The 18249-nt window shown below is 37.2% G+C and overlaps 1 protein-coding gene and 1 long non-coding RNA gene across 28 annotated transcripts in view; both read right to left on the bottom strand.

The window, feature by feature from the left end:
- WAC (WW domain containing adaptor with coiled-coil) overlaps positions 1-18249 on the bottom strand; it is an 80335-nt gene that overhangs the window by 59605 nt on the left and 2481 nt on the right. For 15 of the 27 annotated variants that reach the window (XM_081560917.1, XM_081560935.1, XM_081560913.1 and 12 more), the window contains one exon: positions 17722-17917. In XM_081560917.1, the coding sequence (XP_081417043.1) occupies positions 17722-17860 (139 nt within the window). In that variant the 5' untranslated portion in view covers positions 17861-17917. Of the gene's footprint in view, positions 1-17721; positions 17980-18249 lie in introns of all 27 variants that reach the window. The other 12 variants (XM_081560923.1, XM_081560939.1, XM_081560920.1 and 9 more) reach the window with 3 other exon arrangements.
- LOC145533466 (uncharacterized) lies at positions 815-4594 on the bottom strand. Its single transcript, XR_014074101.1, has 2 exons — positions 1464-4594; positions 815-1026 (listed from the first exon to the last, which is right to left on the bottom strand). It is a non-coding gene; the product is annotated as an uncharacterized LOC145533466 (long non-coding RNA).

Here is an 18249-nt window from a genome sequence, read left to right as displayed (position 1 = left end):
CTTGAAAACACTCAACCTTGTTTCTCAAACTATCATGCTGTTCAATCCTTCTCTAAACAGTGATGTGTGTGTGTGCGTGCTAAGTCACTTCAGTTGTGTCTGGCTCTCTGCAACCCTATGAACTGTAGCCTGCCAGGCTCCTCTGTCCACAGGGATTCTCCAGGCAAGAACCCTGGAATGGACTGCCATGCCCTCCCCTCCAGGGTATCTTCCCGACCCAGGGATCAAACCCGTGTCTCTTTCATCTCCTGCATTGGCAGGCAGGTTCTTTACCACTAGCGCCACCTAGGAAACCCTAAACAGTAATGAAAATATTAAATGAACATCAGACAGAAATATTCCAAAGGTCCCCACACAAACAAAAGTAGTCTATACTTCTGGCAGGGAGAGAGTTTTGGTAACCATGGAATAGCAGAACACACAGCAAATATTTAAAAGCATAAATTAAAGCACAAAAACTCAGAAGGTTCTCCTGCACACATTTCAAGCCATTTATTTGGAAAGTACCTTGTACATTATTAATTCAATCTTGTTTTAAAAAAGGGAAGGAAAGAGAAAGCATTCATAAAGTTATAAGGTTTCCCCATAATCAAAAAGCTAAGAATCAGCAAACAAAAACTACAAATCCAGACCTCAAGACTGGTGCTCTTTCACTTTACATTTTCTCACCTTAACCCTTGTACCAAGCTAACAAGGCTCTACTTCTACCAGCCATTCTAAAAGATACATACACCCAAGTACAAAAAAGGAACTTTCTTGCAATTTGAATCCAGTTAATACTCAATCCACAGGGTTCTGGCTCTATGATTCAACGTTTTCTTTTTTTTAGGTTTCAAATTTTATTAGATACTAGTCTCATGGGGTCGCTAGGAGTCGGACACGACTGAGCGACTTCACTTTCACTTTTCACTTTCATGCATTGGAGAAGGAAATGGCAACCTACTCCAGTATTCTTGCCTGGAGAATCCCAGGGACGGTGGAGCCTGGTGGGCTGCCGTCTATGGGGTCGCACAGAGTCGGACACGACTGAAGCGACTTAGCAGCAGCAGCAGCAGCAGTTCTCTAACATGATGCTTTGACATGTGTATTAAAAACCCAAATGCCAATCAACAAGGATCTTCTGATATAACACTGCAGAACGCAAAACAGAAGCTCCCCACGTGTCCCTGGCTTCCTCCACTAACACCAATCTTAATGATACTGAAAGGTTTACAGAGAGATAGTATATAGTATGTCCAAGAATAGATAGTCAACAAACCAAAACTTAAGCACCCCTCTGACCAACAACTCTGACTTTCTCCACATGATTTGATCAATCCTGAGTCAGGTGGTGCTAATGGTAAAGAACCCTTCTGCCAATGCAAGAGACCTAAGAGACATGGGTTTGATCCCTGGGTCAGGAAGATCCCCTGGAGGAGGAAATGGCAACCCAGTCCATATACTCATGAAGAGTCGGACATGACTGAAGCAAGTTAGCACACACCCAAGCAAGAGTCTAGATATGGGAGAAAGCATACTGATACAGTGTTCCAACATAAATAAATTAGTGCTTTTAAGCCAGAAGACAGCTTTTCAAAAACCACACATAACCTTTAAGAATAAACACTGAGAGAAAAAATTAAGGTGACAAATGTGGTAATTTTTAAAAAATAAACATTAGAATACACATATACCAAAAAAAAAAAGCCAGATAGAAACCTTTAAAGCATTCACCTTAAGGCATCTCCAATGATGAAAACTAACACTTAAAACTTCTCCTTTGAAAGCTTGGAGTACATTCACTGAAGTATTTTAGGCTAATTCTTTAATCATTAAAGATGTGTTTCCCTATTAAAAACAACTAACAATTCAATGAAAATACTGGGAGAAAAGGTAGAAGTACAGTTGGCTAATATTGTTTGGTCAGTATTGTTTCAGATCAAAAACAAAATAGAATTTAAGAGAAATGAAGATCAATCTGTTACTATGTCTCTTGATTTTCAGTAAGATGAGAATTCAACCCCAGAAGACTTCAACTGATCTTCAATCCATTGCTAGATTCAAATAGTTTAGTTTACATTCTTTAAATGAGCTTTAAAAGTCATAATTCTCTCAAAATTTTACTGTCAAGAGCTAAAGTATGCCATGTTATAGCTGTATTCTATTTTTTGCTGATACAAAATGATCTTCAGTTAACGTTTTAGTCACTTTAAGGAATAAAATCACAACACAATGAATCACTAATTAAAAATAATTAGAGCACTAATTCTCAAGGGTGAAAAATGTAGAGCACCACATGTGAGAATTTCTAGGGAAATTCTTAATTTCAATAAGCTTCAAAAACATTATTGAATATTCAAATACAGTAAAATTTGGAAAAAAGACCAACCAAAAAGGGGGGAAGTAAAGCAGTAAAGCCCCTCAAAAACAAAACCAAATTATTATTCTGCCTAATATATCACAGAAAATAAAACTGTAAGTTCAGTTCAGTCGCTCAGTTGTTGTCTGACTCTTTGTGACCCCAAGAACCGCAGCATGCCAGGCCTCCCTGCCCATCACCAACTCCCGGAGTCCACCCAAACCCATGTCCATCGAATCGGTGATGCCATCTAACCATCTCATCCTCTGTCGTCCCCGTCTCCTCCCGTCCTCAATCTTTCCGAGCATCAAGGTCTTTTCCAATGAGTCAGCTCTTCGCATCAGGTGGCCAAAGTATTGGAGTTTCAGCTTCAACATCAGTCCTTCCAATGAACACCCAGGACTGATCGGATCTCCTTGCAGTCCAAGGGACTCTCAAGAGTCTTCTCCAACACCACAGTTCAAAAGCATCAATTCTTTGGTGCTCAGCTTTCTTTATAGTCCAAATTTCACATCCATACATGACTACTGGAAAAACCAGAGCCTTGACTAGACGGACTTTTGTTGACAAAGTAACGTCTCTCCTTTTTAATATGCTGTCCAGATTGGTCATAACTTTCCTTCCAAGGAGTAAGTGTCTTTTAATTTCCTGGCTGCAGTCACCATCTGCAGTGATTCTGGAGCCCAGAAAAATAAAGTCAACCACTGTTTCCCCATCTATTTGCCATGAAGTGATGGGACCAGATGCCATGATCTTAGTTTTCTCAATATTGGGCTTTAAGCCAACTTTTCACTCTCCTCTCTCACTTTCATCAAGAGGCTCTTTAGTTCTTCTTCACTTTCTGCCATAAGGGTGGTGTCATCTGCATCTGAGGTTATTGATATTTCTCCTGGCAATCTTGATTCCAGCTTGTGCTTCCTCCAGCCCAGCGTTTCTCATGATGTACTCTGCATGTAAGTTAAATAAGCAGGGTGACAATATACAGCCTTGACGTATTCCTTTTCCTATTTGGAACCAGTCTGTTGTTCTGTGTCCAGTTCTAACTGTTGCTTCCTGACCTGCATACAGGTTTCTCAAGAGGCAGGTCAGGTGGTCTGGTATTCCCATCTCTTTCAGAATTTTCCACAGTTTATTGTGATCCACACAGTCAAAGGCTTTGGCATAGTCAATAAAGGAGAAATAGATGTTTTTCTGGAACTCTCTTGCTTTTCGATGATCCAGTGGATGTTCGCAATTTGATCTCTGGTTCCTCTGCCTTTTCTAAAGCCAGCTTGAACATCTGGAAGTTCATGGTTCACGTATTGCTGAAGCCTGGCTTGGAGAATTTTGAGCATTACTTTTCTAGCGTGTGAGATGAGTGCAATTGTGTGGGTAGTTTAAGCATTTTTTGGCATTGCCTTTCTTTGGGATTGGAATGCAAGTTGTTAAGAGATCTTCTTAAATAATGGGGCATGAATTTAAAAGGATTTGAGAAACAATGATTTATAAGATGAACAGTAAAAAAAAAAAAATTGGTAAAAAGTCTGTAAAAATGTAAATGTCATTATTTAAATCAAATATAATATATTAAAGAGAATACGGCAACTGATACCAGTCTAACTATTAAGGTAACTTAAAGAACAGGTAATAATGTGTTGGAATTAACATACCAATTACTGTACACAATTTTTTAAAGTTAATATAGTTTCCTGAAAACGTGAATGAATTATTTGCTTCCTTCATAAACAGTACAAAAGCAACTTCAATCCAATCACTTTAAGAATTCTGGAATAGTAAATTCTTATTATTTTACTCTTAAATGCACCTGAAAACAAAACTCTGCAGTTTACCATCATTCATTTGTTTCTCACATGTACTAGATGTTTCAAATGGCATGTAAGTGTAACATTACTAAGCACCTACATTCATATGTCAGGCCCTGAATAAAAATAAAACATAGTCTCTGCCTTCTAGGAGCTTAAGAGTAGGCAAACCATGTATGTATGTAAACAATTACAATTCACTGGACAGGAACTGTAGGAGAAACAGGTTCAAGAAAGGCTCATACAATAAAGAACTGGGATCCTGAAGGATTAAGAGGTTTGCCAAGTGGAATGACTAGAGGACAGTTTTGTTGTGAAAAACAAAGACAAGGGGGACAACAGTATTTGATGTTCTAGGACTGGACATGTAGTTCTACAGGACTGTACTAGAGAGAGGCGAGGGTGGCTGAGAAAAGTTTGGACTCTTGGCCAAGCTGTCTCAGAATATTTTTTTCCCAGAAGGTTTTTAATTCAAGTTTTCTAGCTACCATTACAAGCAGAAAATCTATTCTGAATTGCCAGTTTTCCAGCATGAACGTAAAAGCATTTTCTTTTCATTTCAGTGTCTTCTATGTATACTACATAGGAAGATTATCCAGGTAAGTGTATGAAGAATTAGGAAGGAAAAAAAAAAAGAATTAGGAAGGAAAACTCACAGATTTGGACAATCATGTTGTTAACACATATTATATTTATGTATATTATTATAATATTATTTCATAAACTTAAATATGTATACTTGTAGTCTCAAGTTTTTACTCAGAGAGCAATGCATAAGGAAAGAGACAACAGACAGATCTGTAAAAATGACAGGAAAAAAGTAATGCAGTCTAGAATTCCTCCTAAACACATGAGGAAAGGAAAGGAAAAGGAATCAAAGATAACTTCTCAAGTAGTAACCAGGTCAAGGAATACTCAAGTTAGGAATAGACTTCAGGAATCCATGGAACATGACATGAAATATGCCTAATAGCAAGAAGCTCTGTGAGCCTGGAAATCCAAGGATAGGGTGCAGCAAGGACAGAACAATGCAGAGAACACTAACATGTCAGTGCAGGTACATGAGACTCAGAGTTCAGGAAGAGCTGATATCAGCTGCAATGAAAGGAAAGCCAAGATCATTAAACATCAAGAAGCTATCAATAAGAAAGGCAAAATCACTTCAAAGGACTTAAGAACATCTGGAAGGTTTTCAGTGGACTTGGCAGCCAAAAGATTATTAGCAATTGCAAAAGGAGAAATCTCAATACTGCAGAGAGAAAACCCCATAACAGCAATGAGCTAAATTTAAATTTGAAAGCATTAAAACTTCTTAGCTGCATTAACCACATTTCAAATACTCAACAGGCACATGTGGTTAGTGGCAACCACACTGGACAGTTCAGATAGTCAACACTTTCAACTACATATTTTTTTGGACAGTGACTAACTAACCTAAACTCTCCTTCCAAACATGAACAGACAACTTCAAACAGCAAATGCCTGAGGAAATTAGTAACATACAAAAGAGGCAGCAAACCCAGACAGAAAACTTTCTGAGGACATATATTTGACACAGAAAAAAACTAAAATATTATATAAAATCTCAAGAGTTTCTATTGAATCAATTTATAAGAAGGCATTTAAAAATTAAAAGTAAATCATCCAAAAAGTAAAACTTTTAACAGGTGAACAAAATGAACACAGCTTTCAGTATAATTATGGCACTAGAAGAACCTGCCATGGGAGTCTTCTCCCCAGAGTATAATGTACTCTGTTCTCACTCAAAAAGTTATCCCAACACCTACTTTTTTACCAAGCAAGAGATAAGAATGAAACCAAAACACATCTAACACCAATTCTAAAGGGAGAAGATTCAGAAATAACTTTAAAGAGTGGGGGAGGGTGGCAGGAAGAGGAGGAAGGAAGCAAAGACTCTTTCTAAGGACTATCCTCAGGCTAAAACAGCCCTTAGCAGAAGTACCCAAATACACACAGGGAGAGACTGGTGAAGGTGAAATCCCAAGATTCTGAAGCTGGACAGGAGAGCAGGGGAAAGACACAGGCATCCCAAAGGATAAGCCACTTATAAACAAGAACTAGGTTTGATGTGGACTTCTCATTTGCCACTATGATCAGTTATCAATTTAGAAGTAGCTTCAAAAAATGTTTAAAGATTCAAGGAAAAATTATTTTAATCTAGCAAAAAGATCATTCTCCATAAATAGAAACAAAATGAAGACATGTTTGAGCATGCAAAGGCTCAGATTACCACCCATCAAAAAATAAGTGATGAATCTTTATGTATACAGAAAGGTAGAACACATAGAGCAAAAAATGCTTTTAAAAAATAAGTAAAATCAACTATCATGTACTGGAAAACTTTCTCACCTGTCAAAAACAGATCAAGTAAAAATTAAAAATACAAAGGGTTTCTATTGCATAGTATAATAGAATCTATATAGTATAGCAATAGTAGTAATCTACTGCATCCATTTCTTTAGAACTTGATTTAAAGAGTTCTAAACTAGATCTAAAGAGAAAAATACATTATTTTCAAACATTTCAAAAATATCTGCTAGAATTAAAGTATTATGAGATAACAGGAAAAAAAATCTTAATTTCAAAAGGCCAGTAGAATCAGAATAGCAAAAAGTCAAACAAATTTTAAAACACAGATTTATAAAATTCATTCATAAATTTGAAAGCATACTTCTAAACACACTTTGGCTTTTAAAAAAAGGAAAATCAAAACTGAAATCACATTTAGGCTTGAATTAAAATGAAATTATTCTATAACTCTGCATTAAAATCAATGCAATATGAATAAAGCAGCAAAGTTTAGAAAATTTACAGGTCAATCCATTTTACATTACAAAGTAGGACTCAGAAGTTTCCCTACTAGAGAAATTGGATAAGAGTTCACAAACAAGACTGCAATGGGTCACCCAATGACAAATACACGTCCAGATTTGACACCAGAATGTTTTTCCCTCAAAATACAATCAACTGCAATCCCTCTTAAATTCTACTTCTACCACCTTAGGCCAAAACCTAACCACCCCAAATCTACAGTACAACAAGCAGTGCTAACAATACAAGGCTTTATATAACCAAAGACTGGCAAATGTGCCCCAAATCAGCACACAGAAGGACAACCTCAAAGCCTAATTGTAAGGCTTCCCTGGTGGTCCAGTTGTTAAGTATCTGCTTTGCAATGCAGGGGACACCAATTCCATTTCTAGTCTGGGAAGATCCCACATGCAGTGGAGCAACAAAGCCCATGTGCTGCAGCTACTGAACTCACATGCAGCAACCACTGAAGCCCACGTACCCTAGAGCCTGAGACAATGTAAGACAAGTCACCACAACAAGAAGCCCAAGCACTCCAACCAGAGAGTAGCCCCTGCTTTCCGCAACTAGAGAAAGCCCACATGCAACAAAGATAAGACCCAGCAGAGCCAAATATAGATTTTTTAAAAAAGCGTAACTGTACACTGTGCCCATGAACAAGGACATAATGGGGAAAACCCATGAACAAGCATGTGATTCCTGAGCTAACAAAGTCCAACTGAACAACTAGCAAATAAGGGCCCCCAGTAGTTCTCCTGCTTTAAAGAGGCCACTTAAGTCTTCCATACACTATGTAATGAAAATGAAAATCAACTTATATACAAATTAAACAGTAATTATCAATGTCTGCACCAAAAATAATAGTTTAACATTTAAATACTAAAACGAGTGCTACAGTTTAAAACCTGGTCTTCCCAAGAATCAAGAACACCCCTGAATTCTAAAGTCCGTATCACGGACTCACCAAACTGCTTCTCCAGGAAATAGTAAATAAAATTGGCCGAAATCAAAGAGGAGATTTTGAGGGACCAAGTAATTTGGTCTACTTTTGCAAAATAAGGAACATTGACATTTAAGTTATATTAAAAAGGAACTACCATAATTACACAAAAATACAAAGTTAAGGTTAGTCTTCAGCTTTAGAAAGAACAGTCTTGTGACTTAACCTTTAACAATATTCCTTCTAACTTAAACGTCTCATGATAAACAAGACTTAATCTCTACACATACAATATTAAATAAGAAGGCTTTAAAACCCGAATAAGGAGCTAACAATCAGCAGGGACAAATCATCACAGAAAAGGCTGTAGGACAGCAAAAAAACACCACTTCTAACTGCCCATCTTACTGTGTCACAGACTCCATGTGTCCCTCAGGGCTTCAGTGAAAGTTTGCGTAATCAACCAGCGCACACTATAAAGTTTGAAAAGTCAGAAAACTTTTTCTTCATAAGTGTATTATTAAATGCAGAAATATTTACCATGATCTCATCTGAGCCAAATATTCCAAAATAACATTTTACTAGTGTTGCTTTTTGGCTACCAGAAAGGACCAGTTCTGAATATAATACAGTTTAGTCAAAACCCTTCAGAAGGTGCCAACACAATGCCATGCTCTTTGGGCATACTGTCATGTAACTCAGAAGGAATCAAGAGATTAAACCAAAAGACCAGCATTATCTAAATCCATCAGCCATGCTCACCCTAAGTTTTGTTTAAAATGAAATGACAGTTGACCCTTGACCAACAGAGGTTTGAACTGCACGGGTCAACTTACACATAGATGTCTTTTCAATAAATGCATTGATAGTACTACACAACCAGAAGTTAGTTCAATCTGAAATTTGGAACCATGGGTAAGGATGATGGACTGTAAAGTTACACACAGAATTGCAATGAGGAGTGGGGGAGGTCTGTTGCCATCCCAACCCAAAATACTGTTCAAGGGTCAACCCTACTCCTAAGGGTCAATTTCAAGAAAATTGTTTGCTAACACCTGAGGTCAGCCTGAGTATACCAACTTGGGTGAAGGCTTTACTTTCCAAATAGACAAAAACTAAATCAAGTTTAGCACTGAACTGTCTCAGGAAAGCCTGATGGCATGGGAATGTGAGGGGTGGGGGGAGACATGACATGCCAAAGACATTTCATCTGAAGAAATAGCAGTGGCTTCAGATACTACCCAAATAGATCCTACTGGTCTGTCGAGCTCCTAATACTGGTAAGAAACTCTAGTGGCCACACCAGTTCTACTCTAGGGCATTAACTACATTAGATGCCACAGGATGCTAACTTTGCTATTTAATGTGTAACTGCATACAAATTATACTATTATCTGTGACTCAGACAGAAGATGACAGGAGAAAATTCTTTGAAACTCAAGAAAGCAGAGTATGATTTGGCAAACAACCACGCTACTTCTAGAGTCCTAATGATAAAATTCACATTCCTTAATATCTCCTTTTCTCCGAGGATCCTCCTCTTGTGTGTACTCTTCCTACATCTGCAGTTGGCAAATACCGAAATTAAACCAGTGTTTGTTTTAAAAAACTCAGTTTTCTATGCTCCATCCTCCTCCATTGCTCTGATTCACAGTAATTCAGATGGACTCAGGAACTTGCAGCTTTAAAAGCTTCCTAGGTGATTTGAGCAGACAGCCCAATTTGGGGTAATTATAATAAACATGTGTTTAGGTTTCCCCTTCCATCGATCCCGAAAATCTGTCAACTGCAGAGTTCTGGTATGAGCAGGGAGCAAGTCAGCACAGCCCTGCAGGCCCCTTCATGCAGCTCTCACTGACCAGGTTCCTCAACTGGCAAGTGAAGTATCTAGGATGCTCCTTCCTAAGGAAGAAGGAAGAATGAAAGAGCAGCTTGAGGCCTGGGGCTGCTGATCTGACACCAACTCCTAATTAGTCACAGGAATAAGAATAAACCTAATAATTCACTATGTCAGTCTAAACACTCAGCTAAACGCTTTACAAGTATTTCAGATACCATAATTTTCATTCAAACCCACAACAATGCTCGGTGAATGGACACAAAAACACACATTAAGTAATAGGCCTAAAGTCACCACCCCACTACAAGCATCAGCACCTGGCCTTAAACAACTGTAACTGAAAAATGGCTTCACCCACTGGTTAAGGATGAAAAGTAAATATGTACATTCTCTGAGCACCAACTAAAAGTTCACCTAGTCAGGCCTCAGACTGATACTGCCAACACCAAGTATTGAATCCACTGAGAAAATATACTAAAGACAAGTCAAATAAAACCATAAAATGTAACCATTTTTAATACAAACTCTAACAAAGGCTCTGTATAGAATTCTTCTGGTATTTTATAGCACAAGAAGGAGTCCTATAAAAACTGATAGGATTTGAGGCAATGTCATTTTCCCTCCTCTGCATTTCCTGGTTTTACTATAATAAATTTGTACTAACAGAAAAATTTTAGTACAAGCAGCACTATACAGTCCAAGGGCCCATTAACTCCCAACCTTGCCTTGCATAAACGCCCTATTTCAGAAATCAAGCGGATAAAAAATTTTAGAAAAACAGGAATATGTGTAAAGCTAAATATGTCAACAGAGTGATCATATTCTCCAGAGCTCAGCTGTCCGATTCAGTAGTCACTAACCATATGTGGCAAGTAGGCACAGGAAATGTAGCTGGTCTCAATTGAAATATGCTGTAAGCACAAAACAACAGATTTCAAAGATTTTGCAAAAAAATAGGATTATAAAAAAACTTTTAGTTTTTAAAATATCAAGTATGCGCTGAAATGAATATTTTATATACATTACGTTATATAATATACTAAAACTCACTTCACTTTTACTTCAACGTGGCTACCAGAAATCTCCACAGGTGACGTGCCTTTGTGGCTTGCATTTTATTTCCATGGGGCAGTGTGCTCTAGCACCCTGTTACTCATGTGCAGCCAGCAACACGGGCAACATCTGGGATCTTGTTAAAAAGGCAGAGCCTTGGGTCCCACCCTAGACTGACAAACTAAAACATGCATTTCAGCAAGATCCCCAGATGTTTCGTATACACATACAAGTTTGAGAAACACTGTTCCAGAAAACCGCAATTTCATTTCCTTAAATCATAATGACAAACCCAGTATTCTTTCATCTACCCATTTACTAAAATGCTCCATAGTATGGAGCACTGTTCTAGGCAACCGGGATATTACGGGATAAAATCACTAAGAAACTCACTCCCTATTCTGGTGGAGTGTGTTCCAGAGGACAAGCAACTGTCAGTTCTGCTATAACATTGCTTTTTTTTTTTTTGAAAATGCAAGTTTGTTTGAGTCCTATTGATTTATCAGGAAACTATGTGAGCATAACACAAATTTCCCACTTACCTACAAACAATTTCATGTGCTGAAAAACACCATCTGCACCCAGCTGACCAAGCTACATACGCATTCACAGAATAGACACACACCTCAAATACCTGCCAGCTACCCCAGTTCTTCCAGTTAGGCGTCATATCCACCCACAGTTGGTTACAATTTTCAGAGGGTTACTTCAGATAACCTTCCTTCCATCATTTCACAATAACTCACAAACTGCAACCTTTCCACAAGCTAATTTCAGGTCATTAGCAAACTAAAATGCTGTTATTAACTATATTGTTAGTTTACTCCTTAACCATTTAACAAAGTTACATCAAGATATTTGTAAAGTTCCTCTTTTAATGTGTCACTGACAATGTTTTTGAATACTGTGCCCCTATCACATTTTCCCTATAAATCCCAGGGTGCAATTTTGCACGGCATGGTAACTTTCAGTAACATGTGCTATAACAGAATGACTAGAAGTAAATAACATCACGTCACTTTAAGTACAAGGAAGGAACAAGACAGCAGACAGGACAGAGGATGAAAGGGAGCTGTTTGAGTCATCAAAAGGCTAAGTAAGGCCTCTGGGAGAGTGGGTGCTGAAGCTGACACCCTACTGGAATGAGACAGCACCAGGTGGACATACAGAAAGATGAGCGTCCCATAAACAAGGAGTGGAACTCTCAAGACCAGGAAAAACTTCCTGAGGGCCAATGTGGACAGAGCAGCACAAACACCCAGACACCAAATTTTACAAAGAGCCTATTACAGGCGTTGGTAAGTAACAGGGTCAACGGAGGGTCTTGAGCATGAGTGATGTAAGCTGACTGGCATTTTATCTGGACCACTCTGACTATATGTTGTGAGTAACAGTGTGAAGCAAAAAGGATGTGGGACACCACTCAAGAGGCTCTTGAAGAGTCCAGGTAAGAGAAGGAGAGAATAGCAATTTTAAGTATACACCACAGATCGACTTAGGATCTGTTGGCCATACGATGGTGTGGAAGCAACAGGCATGCAGTGGAAAGCACACTTCTAATTGTGAATTCTGCTCTCTTCCCAGGCTAGCGATATGCAGTAATGATATGCCCCTGAGGATGGGGCGGCAGCAGCAGGGAGACAGACTTCGCAGTCATCCACGTGATTAGAAGGGGAAACAACTCCTACACTTACAGCCAATTCTGCTTTTCACTCTCAGTACAGAAGTTACATGAGATATTCAACACTTTATTATAAAGCAGGCTTCGTGTTAGGTAATTTTATCCAACTGCAGGCTCATGTAAGTGTTCTCAGAACATTTAAGGTAGGTTAGGTGTATTAAATGCATTTCCAACTTAACGGTATTTTTAACTTTTGATGGGTTTATTGAGATGTAACCAAGTGGTTATAGTTGGAGTACAACTGTAAGGTAGAGATAAAGTTTTATATATAGCAAAAACACTTGCTTTCTAATTTCAATAGCTAATAGTAGGCTACATAATTGGATTATATGTTCATCATAAAACAGGAATAATCCTGATCAGCCTAATTCAAAGGGTTGTGGGACCGGATATATAAAAGGGCTTTCAAAATTATGATGCATCAAATATATCATAAAATTGACAAACAACAACTCCAGTACTTAGTATAAGGTCCCAGAAGCAGAGTTCAGGTACATATGTGGTCCCAGGTACAGATCCCTATGAAGACCCCAGCTCACTGCTAGCTCCACTCTTTTCAGCACCATAACAAAACGACTCACAACTTAACACAAACCATCCTGCACAAAAGAATAAGACAAAAAGAGGCTTAACAGAAAGACCATATAGAAAACATATTTTCTGTGAATTATGAACCCCAAATCCTAAGTACGTTCACCAAGAACTTTAAATACATCTTGCATAACTCAATCAGTTCAATTAATACTGCCTTAGGCAATCCACTCCAGTCTTCTTGCCTGGAAAATCCCAAGGACGGAGGAGCCTGGCAGGCTACAGTCCATGGGGTGGCAAAGAGGTGGACACAACTGAGCAACTTCACTTTCTTTCTTGCTTAAAAGATCTTAAAGTAAACCATACCAAAATAGTTTTGACTGTGAATTGAAATCCACTATAATCATAATAACCACCTCTTTAAGAATACCAAAAATGGGGTGCCATGCCCTCCTCCAGGGGATCTTCCCAACCCAGGGATTGAACCCATGTCTCTCATGTCTCCTGCATTGGCAGGTGGGTCTTTACCACTAGTGCCATCTGGGAAGCCCGTTTCTAGATGAATCTTACTACTGGTTCCTTCCACACAAGTACATCTTCCCTCATCCATAAACTATAAAACAGGGATACCATCTGTTCTACCTACCTTCCAAGGTCAATGGAAGGATCAAATGAGACTGTTCATTTTTATAGTACTTTCTAACTTTACAAATGCAAAGCATATTTCATTCTATCCCATTGTAAAGTTATTCGAAGAACAACAAAAGTCATACTATGCAATTATCAGTCTATTTAACGTGAGAATAGTAAAATATTACTAAGTTATATTTTAAAAACTATAAAAACAAGTATCCCCAAATAGTTCCTGCTGCTGCTGCTGCTGCTGCTAAGTCGCTTCAGTCGTGTCCAACTCTGTGCGACCCCATAGACGGTAGCCCACCAGGCTCCATCGTCCCTGGGATTCTCCAGGCAAGAACACTGGAGTGGGTTGCCATTTCCTTCCCCAATGCATGAAAGTAAAAGTGAAAGGGAAGTCGCTCAGTCTTAGCGACCCCATGGACTGCAGCCTACCAGGCTCCTCTGTCCATGGGATTTTCCAGGCTAGAGTACTGGAGTGGGTTGCCATTGCCTTCTCCACAAATACTTTCTACTGAATAACAATTCCTTCAAATGTTACAATAATTGTTGTTTGAAAATTGGATTAAATTTCCCAATTTCTCCAAATATGGGTAAATGACCAAAAAAAATTTTAAAAAACGGTACTTTCATTATGCAGTGAAAAACTTTTTAAAAATTTAGAAATGTTAGCACTAAGGCAATTTTTCCTTTGTACTCAAAAATATTTGAATACTAACTTAAAAAGCTATAGAAAATCACTTAATTCCCACAATTCAGGGAACCAATAAATAATTTTTTCGATTAACCAACTGATCTAAGCTATCTCCCCCCAAAAGATGTATCTCCCCCCAAAAGATGTTTCTAACAGTTAATTCTTAGAGGGAAGATAAGAAAAATGGGACAATGCCCAAGAGGTTGAACTTTTGTGGCACAGCTTTACGTAATTCCTATAAAGCTACCCTTCATTCCTAAACTCACTGGTACTAGCATCATCCTGAAAGTTACTTGGTAAAATTATGGTTAGAATTAGTCAAGAAATACATACTTTAATGAAATGGAAAGAGCTTAAAAATTCCATTAAGTACAAATTCAACCTAAGCTATAAAAAATCAAATGACTGTACCTTAGATTCTTGCTTTTGGTTATTTTTAAACAAAAGATTGTATTTTGCAGGTTGATCACAATATATATAAAAATACTTTTTCACCAAATTAAAGAACCTTTTAGGTAATGTTATGTCACAAAATTTCCCTTAGTTACAACAGATAATCTAAACTCCCTTTCATAAATCCTACGGGATAAAAATCTCTAATTCCTTTAACTGTACAAACTTAGTTGGAATAAACCTTTTAAACTGCAGACTTCAATTTTCTGCAGAGTGACAATCCTTCTCAATCCCTACTTTGATTTCTTACAGTATTATTATGTCTTAAAGTCTTTTTATATATTATTGTAAATTGGCACTTTAAGGAATTCTAAGGTGCCATGAAGAACTAAAAAAAACTGATGTGGACAGATGCCAGTAAAGCCCAACGGGGCAGTGTGGCGTAGGGTAGGGGGTATATAGACACTTGAGTTAGGCATTTATTAAAATCATTCGATTTTTTAAAATCCTAAAATAAAAATCAATTTTATATTAGTTCAATAATATAGTAACCTGTTCTTATATTGTTACTCACACATGCTGAGTGCACAGAGAATCCAGCTCACTTGCATTTGGCTTTGAATAGTGGTTTTGATCTTTACGTGAAAATTTATTTACATATACAATAAAGATAAAAATATCAGGGAATACAAACATCTATAATGAAATTACGCATATTCACTTTAAAATGTTAGTTTCAAACACTCATTGTTAAGAAAAAACACCTGGAGTCAAAGTATAATGACTTAAATGTCTTAAGAATTAATTGAGGGAAGAATCACCACTTCACATCTTCAAAACACAGAATTAACATCAAAGATGCTCTCTGCACTCAAGAATACAGATCTCATTTTATAGTTATTTGTTATTATTCCTCCGTGGTGTAAAGTAATATGGCAGCCAAGTATATGAGAGATAATACAGGCCAGGGATGAAGTTAGTATTTGTTACAAGGCTCCAGTGGAATACAAGTAAATAGCTAAAAAGCAAATCAGAGAAGGGGCTTAACTTAGCAAATGACTAGATCAAAAAGATAAGTTTCTTACAAATGGAACTAAAGAAACGTCGGCAAGCAAATGCAAATAACAAGGAAACTAAAAGCCAACAAGAGATACATGAACTACACACAGGAAGGAAAATGAAAATCAAAACGAAGGAAAAATAAAAAAAAGAGTACAGAAAAAGCAAGCAGCTAAAACATGAGTAGCTCTCCAGAATAAGAGCTTTTAGCAACAGCTTCAAGGACAGGACCACATCTCAGCATTACTTCCAGGCACACCACACAACTGCTGACACACAGTGGACGCCCAATGTTTGCTCAATAATTAAGCAACAGAATGTTCTTGTGAATATTTCACCTGTAAAAGAACTTAATCAGACACAGTTCACTGTAAATGCATGAAAGCATTTATAGAAGTCAAGTTTCCTAGAGTACCCAAAATGACCCTTTTCTGGATTTGGGGGTAGATGACAGATTAACCAGATCATAATCACTAAAAGAGAACCTGGGATACTTATTATCTTTAAGGAGATGAGGTGCCACATCCTATTTAGTCACAATCACCAAAATTTTAAAGACAAAGCACAATATAGTACAAACAGTACTGCCTTCTAAGATCTAACATTTGAAATGAAATCCACTATAACAGTGACTGGTAATAAATCTCAGGCTAAACATAACACTACACAAAACTTACCCCCAAGATTAAAAATATTAATTTTGCCTCCCAAATTCTAATACTTATTAACCAAATCCATCTGCTGTTATTTACAAATATAAGTTTATATGTGTAAATAGCATACAGCTATGCTGTATTTAACAGAGAACTATACTCCCCTCCCATTCAATAACCATCCAAATATTCCATCTCCACGCAATCTTTTTTTTTCCATGCAATCTTCTGACCACTATTAACTTCCTCAACCCAGCAATTATAAACAGAGGAGGCCAATGTTTTCCAGTATCTCGTCACACTGAATATAGCTGATTTCTATCCTAGGAGGCAAAAAGAGAACCAGGAGAAGCAGGATTTGAAGATAGTTGAAAATCAGAGACAGAAAGCCATGAGGGACTCTGAGTTTCCTTATAAGCTTATAAAAGCACAATCAAAATGGTGTATTTATTTCAAATACATTATTATGCAATTTAAGATCTTATAGCATGAATAATAGAGATGATTAATTGACTTAGCAAAATTGGTTTGTCCCTCAACGAATGCCATATGTAGAAATGTAGGAATGCCGTATGTAGGAAATCTGATTATTTTGGTAAATTTTGGATACATTAAATCTGAAAACAATTTACTTTTTTATTTATCTTCAGCCTCCTACTACAAAGAACTTGAGGCAAAGTAATAGCTGAGGGGTAAAACCACTGAAGGGAGCTTTTAAAAAGGTGAATATCTGAGTAGATACAGAAGTTACATTAATAAGACCCTGGAAAACTGAAAAATAGTATTTTTCTTAAAAAAACCTAAGAAAAATTCCCTGTATCACAAATGACTTTCTTAACCCATGAACTGTCTCAAAAAACCTTCTAAATTTTTAAATTCATATTTTACCACAAGAACACACATCTGAACTCCTTAAAAATTCAAGTAGAAACAAGGATCTCAAAATTAACCAAGCCAAACTGCAATCTTGGAAAGTTGAAAAGGTGAAAGTTCTTTTCTTGGAGAAATGTCCTGCGTGTCACTCACCATTAATAAAGCATTGGTAGGCTACATTCATAAATGCATCCCCTAATTATCACCCACTGGGGTCCAGCTGTGGATGCTCGGGTCAGCATCTTATTTCTACATAATTTGTTTAGAAATCAAATAAAATATTATGATGACATAACCATTTAGTAACATTTGCAAGCTGGAAATATGACTAAAACTTTCTGTCTTACGTAGAATTATTATTAATAAATTTAAGTTTCAATCAAAAAAGCTACTCACCACCATCCCTCTCTCTAACTCTGTGAATATGCACATTTTTGGCCTTACTGTGACCTGTGCTGTCACTGTATTTGTTTTCAGGACTATCAGATCTCCGCAACATTTTGTTTGGTGGTGAAGGATCTGCGGCGTCTCGCATTTTTTCATGTCTGTGATCACCACTACTGGGGTGACTCTTCGATGAATACTTAAGTGCCTGTAAAACATCACCCCCCCAAAATAAAAAAGAAATCAAACTTTTAATTTCGTAAGTTAGTTCTATCATGAGATTTGCTATATTAACTACATTCAGTTTTATGAATTTATATCTGTAAAATTAAAATTTCCTTTTTTAATTCTGCCTTTAAGTTATTCACACAAGACCTAAACTCGAGTTATTGTAGGGCTCCTCACACATACCAAAATTTTTTTTTTTTAAAAAAAACTTTCATTAATCATCTTTTAACACAAGAAATCAAAACACTTTGGCAAATTAACTCAAGCTTTTCTGGAAGTTAAGTTTAATCTAAAGTATTCACAGAGTACTAA

Source organism: Giraffa tippelskirchi, chromosome 13 (genome assembly GCF_054371585.1).
Source record: "Giraffa tippelskirchi isolate mGirTip1 chromosome 13, T2T-mGirTip1v1.2.pri, whole genome shotgun sequence".
Taxonomy (NCBI): domain Eukaryota; kingdom Metazoa; phylum Chordata; class Mammalia; order Artiodactyla; family Giraffidae; genus Giraffa; species Giraffa tippelskirchi.
Note: the sequence above shows the minus strand (reverse complement) of the source record. Positions and strands in the feature narration are given on the sequence as shown.